This window comes from Gracilinanus agilis, chromosome 1 (genome assembly GCF_016433145.1).
Source record: "Gracilinanus agilis isolate LMUSP501 chromosome 1, AgileGrace, whole genome shotgun sequence".
NCBI classification, from domain to species: Eukaryota; Metazoa; Chordata; class Mammalia; order Didelphimorphia; family Didelphidae; genus Gracilinanus; species Gracilinanus agilis.
Window position 1 is genome coordinate 777,728,836 of NC_058130.1, and position 7,051 is coordinate 777,735,886.

Genomic DNA, 7,051 nt, shown 5'->3' on the forward strand with positions numbered 1-7,051 from the left:
GGGGAGCAGGGAGAGTAAGGATGGGGGAGAAGGGTGGGAGGCTGGGCCAGTAGGGGAAGGAGAGGGGGAGAAGTTGAACAAGGGGGAGGAAAGGGTGGGTTTGGGCAGTGGGCAGTGAAAAGCTGGGCAAGGCAAGAGAGGAGGTGGGCAGGACAAGGCAGAGACTGAGACCCAGGCTTAGGTGGTAAAGGGGGATAAAAGAGATAGTATCAAAGGTGGGCTGGGAGGTGAGAGGGGTATGGAAGGGGGTGGGGTGGAAGGAGTCAAATCCTGGTCTGACTTGAAGAAAGCCGGGTGCCTTTCTTGTTAGGTTTAATCAAGGGTTTAGGAGGAGGAACTGAAGGAATCAAGTCAGAATGGTCTAGAGTCTAAAGAAAGAATAGCCGCCTGGCTGGAGGGCGTTTTCTCAGGGTTTTCAGAGTCAATCAAACTATATTCAGTGGGTTTTGTTTAATTCTCAACCATATTTGCCCACAGTAACCAGTAGACATATTCTTTAGAATCCTTTTAGGCAGTGGCCAGTTTTAGTTCTTTCAAACCTTTAAAATGAAAAGAACCATACTTTGGCCAGCTAAAGGATTTTACTGCCCATGCTTTGCACAATCTCTTTGCTTCCTTCTTTGACATAGCATATTCTTTAGGAAAATTAGGATCACCCCAAGAATTCAATAGTTTATGCAAGAGTGAACCTGCATAATTTTTCCTGATTTCCTCTGATTTGTTGCAAAATTTCCCACAGTATCTAGTCTTTTGACCCTGAATTCAGAAGAAAAATTTCTGGCCTTTCTGTCCTGATCTGGCTATTGGAGGTGTTCTGACTATTGCTGAATGGGCAATTCAAACAATGGAAAGATCCTAAAATATAAAAAAAAATTTGAGACACAACTTCCTTTAATTTTATTGTAGAAAGCTACTATACTAGAGTAGGGTTAAATAAGAAGCCAATGCAAGGCAATAGTACCAATAATAAATACATATAATAATAATTATTATTATTGAAAAATATGTCATTATGTTTGAAATAATGAAGCACTGACTTGGTATATTAGATTAATTAATATTGCATTGATATTTTGGCTTAATTTGGTTTTGTTCAATTTTATTAATTTGATTTATTTAATTTAATTCAATATTAATAATTTTAATTATTAATACTTTTTATTTAAATTTATTCAATTTGATTCAATTCAGTTTGATATATTCAATTATATTTAATTTTATTATTTAAAATTTTTTTAAAAACTAAATTGCCTGCAGTTTTACTTCTTGCCTGTGGGTGGCACTACACTTGAGTGTACTGGCTGCTGTGCTCCTTTAGCCATAGCTGGGAGCACAGAGCCTCCATCCCTTGCTGGGAGGTCTGGGTCCAGTGTGTGTAGCACAAGAGATCCCTCATGTGGGCTGGCACTTCAGTCCCCACCCTCACAGCCAGGAGCGTCGAAACCCCCCTGGGTTAGGATAGGATCAGCTTGGAAGCCAGACAGGGGTGGATAGTGTGGGTGGGGGTCAGGGGTTCCTGCTCTGGGCAGTCTCAGGGTCCAGGCTGCACAGTAGCCACACCATGAGACAGGGAGCCAGGGGTGGAAGTTGGTAGAGACTTGTCTCACCAGGGGTGCTGGTTTGAGGTGTGTGTGGGAATGTTATCTCACCCTTCGGCTGGGCTCCAGGAAATCAGCAGTGGTCTGGAGACAGCAGCTTCGGCAGGAAGGGACGGGCGACACAGCAAACAGTGGTGGAAAAACCCCAAAAACAGGCAAGCGATGGTGAAAAAATGTGAAAAACAGCTTTGCAGCAGACACAGGAGCAAAACTGATCTATCCTCTATTCTATAGTAAAAGGCTTTCTTAAAAAAAAAAAAGAGGATTCTTTTCCCAAAACTTGAAGTGGTTGCCATCTGTTAAAGTTAAAGTAAAAACTTGTTCTTAGTTTCCATAGAGTTTATTAATATTACTTGAATAAAGAAAGCAGATAGAGATTAAAGCCTATTTCTTTTTTTTTTTTTTTTTTTTAAACCCTTACCTTCTGTCTTAGAGTCAATACTGTGTATTATCTCTAAGGCAGAAGAGAGGTAAGGGCTAGGCAATGAGGGTCAAGTGACTTGCCCAGGGTCACACAGCTGTGAAGTGTCTGAGGTCAGATTTGAACCCAGGACCTCCCATCTCTAGACCTGACTCTCAATCCACTGAGCTACTCAGCTGCCCCCTAAGATTAAAGCCTATCTCTAATCTAATTCTAACCATGTGTCTCTCCACATGACTATCTCTTTCATCTCTAGTCCTTCACCATCACCATCCAAGGGAATAGAGAGAGCTTACCCACTCTTTTATACTTTCTTTTGGCCCAGACGAATGAACCTTTCATTCCCGGTCATGCCCCTAGGACTCTTCACGCAGCACACAAGGGTGCAGGTTGGACTAAGGGGGGGGGTTCCCTTTACACAGGGCCCTCTTATCAGTCTATTTCCTTGGTGATATTATTGGCTTCTCTGGTTTTATCATCTCTAAACTGATGCCACTTAGATCTACTTGTCTAACCCTATCTTCTCTCTCAGACTTCAATCTCTGCTTTTTGCACATGTCATTCTGGATGGAAACTCAACACTTTAAAAATGAAATTCATTCTCTTTTCTCCAAACCTTTTCCTCTTCCTAATTTCCTTATTATTGCTGTGGATATGCTGGTTCCTAACCTTGACTCACACTCTTCTCCACCCACCATATTCCAATCTCTTGTCACATCCCAATAATCCTACCTTTACAAACCCTTCTTCTATGACCCTTTCTCTTTTCTGCCACTACAATTTTCACCCTCCTACAGACCCTCAGCACTCCCATCTGAACTTTTACAATAGCCTTGTGGTTGGTTGACCTGCCTCAAGTCTCACTTTTCCATTTTCTACTCAGCTGCTAAAGTGATTTTTGTAAAATACAGGTCTGATCATGTCTCTCACCCCATCCATCAAGAAACTCCCATGGCTCCCTGTTCCCTCTAGGACTGCTGCTTTTCAGAGGCCCTTCATAAAAGTGCCTTCCCACCAATATCCTTCCACGTTCCTCTCCTCCACATAATCCTGCCATCCAATTCCCCATACAGGGCATTTTTCTGGGGGTCCCCACATCTGGAATAATCTCTTCCCTCACTTCCTCCTCCTGCCCTCTCTGACTCTTTAAGGTTTCAGTTCAAATAACATCCTCGGCAAGATGTTTTCCACACTCCACCTTTATCTCAGTGTCTTCTCTTTGTTAATTTACCCTCTCTTTATCTTGTAGGTAGCTAACTGTTAGCATTTTGTCTCCCTATTAGACTGGGAACTCTTGGAGGGCAGGGATTTTTTTTGGGGGGGGGGAGTGGATCTTCATTTGTATCCTCAGGGTTTAGCACAGTACCTGGTACATAATAGGTGCGTTGACCTACTTTTTCAGGTAATGTATATTAAAACACATTTTTCTTTTTAGTTTTCATGTCACCTTTTCCAAATATATCCCCTCACCCCCAACTCCCCATTGAGTCATCCCTTGTAACAAAAAATAAAAATGGAGAAAAGGGCAAAGTTCAGCCAAACACACCAACACATCACCATAGCCTGACAGTGTCTACAGTGTTCTCCACCCCTAGATCTCCCTTGGATCCTCTTTTATGTCCACTTTTCTTTGCATCTACACTCATTAAGACCCTCCTACATCAAGGATCCAGGCAAAATGTACTAGAAAAAGAAGTGCCTGGCAGAGGGAGCCTTACACAGGAGAAGGCGATGTGAATGCCTGGGAAGAAGAGCTCAGGTTGGCTGCAATGTCCGTGGAGCACATTGTGGTGTAGCAGAAAGAGCTCAGGAGTCAAAGGTACTTCCTCTGCTTGTGGGAAGCAGAATAAGGCACTTCACCTCTCTGTGCCTCAGATGAAAGGTCCTTGGCAATGGGAAATAAGGCCAGCCAAGTAGACCAATTACAGAAGGCCTTGAATGTGAGACCAAGGAAGTTGTATCTTGTCCCAGAGGCATTCGGGAAGTAGTCAGACTTGTTTCTTTGGAAGGTTATTTTGGCAGCTGTTTGGAGACAATGAGGACTTGCTTGGTTGTAGAGAAGGCAATGGCTTCAGGAATGAATGGGCTCTGGCGATAGAATTCACAAGACTTGGTAATTGGATTGACTCTTCTTGGGGGGTGGTATAGAAAGAGGATAGTGGGGGAAATAACTGAGTGCTGGTGGGAATGCCCAGGCAAATACAGAAGAACAAGTTCAGGAAAGAGCTGGAGGCAGAGGAGCAGAGTTAATCTGGGTCACTTCTATCGAGATGATCATTGAAACCCTGGCATTAAGAGTGTGGATCTCCAAGGAAGAGAGAAGCTCAAGAAGAAAGACAGCTGGTCTGAATCCCAGGACTAGCAGTGGGGATCCTGAATGTGGAAAAGCTTGCCGAGGTTCTAAGGAGGAAACTGGGATGAAGGTGCCTGCTTCACCCCCTTCTCCTCTGGGTGGTATAAAATGGCGTAAATGACTTATGACTGCCCTGTTTCTAATTTCCTTTTGGAGAAGTCAGAGTGGTGTTTCTAACCTCCCAAAACCCTTTAAAGTCGGATGAGGGCAAAGATAGGTCACGGGTCCCCATCAAGTTCATCATGCTCTCAAACTTAAGCCCCACTGAAACTCAAGATCAATTTAAGGCTGGCTGCTGCTACTGCATGAGAGTAGATACTGGGTCTAGATTTCTTTGTATCTATTTTCCCTTCAAATAGTAACAGATTCTGGAGCAATTTGAGGTTTGCCAAGTGCTTCCCTTCTATGGTCTCCGAGAGTAAACAACCAAGAACTGTTCTTGTTTTGTAGAAGAGACAGACAGACTCTTGGGGGTCAAGGGGTTCTCCTATAACCATAAAGCTTATCACTGTCTGAGGCAGGTTTGGAATTCAGGTCTTTGTGTCTCCTAGTCTAGCCCTTTGTCCACTATGCCTTGCTGTGCTTAGGTGCCAGATGTTAAATCAGAAAGAGCCTTGAACTTGAAAGGCATGGCTGTAGCCAATTTAATCTGCTTCTTGGGACCTCAAATTCTGCCACTGGAAAACATGGCCACCCCAGGCACTTTGTAAGATGATCACCATGTCTCATAATCGGATGCCTACAGAGAGTACTTCACCATGTTCGGTTAGTACATGGTCATTGATGATGGTCTGGATCGCATAAGTGAGGGGTGGTTTGGCAGTGGATGACCTCAAGGGATGGAGTTGACATCTCAACTCTGCCACTGCTGTCTGCTATTGGAAAGCAGAAAATGAGGTACCTTAATTATCCTTCTAATGATCCTGGAGGAATTGATTAGACTTGCCTCTCTTAGCACATCTCACCTATGAGCTGAGGCCTGGGTGGGAGAGAGACAAAGAGGCTCCTCTAGTCCAGTAGCTTAGCCATTTCCAATCTCTCTTGACTTTTCTGTAAACCTTTCTAATACCCCCTCTTTACTATGATAAGGAAGTACATTCTAGAGTTTACCATGTACTTGAGATATTGCCACCCCATACATGCTTGTCATACTCCAGAGGTAGGGAAACTCTGGTTTAGGTAAAGACACAAGACAGTCTATTGTAGTAGTGAGCTCCCCATTATTGGAGTAAAATTTGGGTTGAAGTTAGATGACCAGTTGTCAGGTACACTGTGGACAGAATTCATGCTTCAGGTAAGTGTTGGGACTAGATGTCATTTGAGGTGGTTCCCTTTTACCCAAGTGAGTGCTATGAAACTGCTTTAGGGTGGTAAAGGTGTGTGTGTGTGTGTGTGTGTGTGTGTGTGTGTGTGTAGTTAGAGAAGCTTCAAAGTCGTTGAGAGCCTGACCATTATACCCTCCCTACGAGTGTGTAGTGGGGAGGTTACACTGAGAAGTGAAGGGGTACAGTTGGCACCTTCATTCCACGATCACTGATTCCTCTTCCATTCTCCCTTTGCTCTGGGTTAAAAGCTTTCTTCCCCTTCTCCTTTGTTTTCTTTAAGAGAAGAGTAGCAGAGAAGACCAAGAAGAAAATGAGTTACTTCTTTGACCACTTAAAGAAGAAGTTCATGACAGATCAGCTGAGGAAAATGAACCGCTGGCGCCGGGAAGCACTGCCTGTTCAGAGATACCTGGAGAGCATCCACAAATACCGAGGGGAGAATGATGTCAAGTCCAAGAAGATGCCTTTGAAAAAAGCACCCCTTCAGAAGTTCTGATATCAACAAAACTGAAAACATTCTCAAATGACCAAGAAAGGGGACCTTTTCTTGGGGAGGAGGAGGAGGAGGAGCTGTGCTCAGCCTCATGGAGTGTTCTGGAGACCACTAAACTCTTTTTGATCACTACTTATTCATGTCGCATGGTTTCCTTGGCATCACAGATGTGTGGGTTATAAACCCAAGAATAGAGGGAAGTAGGCATCAAGGTAAGGATAAGTCCAAGTTGGCCACTTAATTGCCTTTATGACTTTAGGGAAGTGCTTTCCCTTCTTTAGAGCCCTCAGCTCCCTCCTTTGTAAAACCAAGGTTCTAAAGGACTTTCCCATTTTAAGCTCTTTGAACCTCTGAGGATAATTCCATTATTAGGTGAGCTTTGGAATGAACAGAATCACTGCCACCACACTGAAATAATACAAGCTCATCTTCCCAGACTGCTATCCAAAGTCCTTTTCCCATCACACCAGTGGGGATAAGATGATGCAGCTTTTTATAGATGAGAAAACTGAGGCTCAATGAGTTGCCCAAGGTCATGACTGGTAAATTGTGAAAGAACATAAACCAAGATGTTGTGATTGCAAGTCCAACTTTCCTCCCACTATTGTCTCTAGTATTCCACTTCCCACTTAAGCTAATGTTAGAGATGTGGGGTTTGGAAAAGCCTTAAAGAATTCTGGGCTGTGAGATGGAAGCTTGTGGGGGGGCAGGCCTGCTCCCCTCCCCCCCAGGCAAGGAGCCAAGGGGCATGGTGAAAGCATCTCCCCAGGTGAAGCCCTGAGGGCTGGCTAATTGTTGCTTAAGAAAAAACACCCAGCTTATCAGGCAGCAGCAAGCAATTGCCAGTTATTCAGCTGTTTT

At 43.8% G+C, this 7,051-nt stretch overlaps 1 protein-coding gene across 1 annotated transcript in view; it reads left to right on the forward strand.

The window, feature by feature from the left end:
• The window catches only part of C1H5orf52 (chromosome 1 C5orf52 homolog), a 12,109-nt gene extending 5,916 nt beyond the window's left edge, over window positions 1-6,193 (forward strand). Inside the window, exon 3 of the mRNA XM_044674303.1 lies at window positions 5,978-6,193. Within this exon, the coding sequence (XP_044530238.1) occupies window positions 5,978-6,193 (216 nt within the window). The remainder of the gene's footprint in view (window positions 1-5,977) is intronic.
• The last annotated feature ends 858 nt before the right edge of the window (window positions 6,194-7,051 follow it).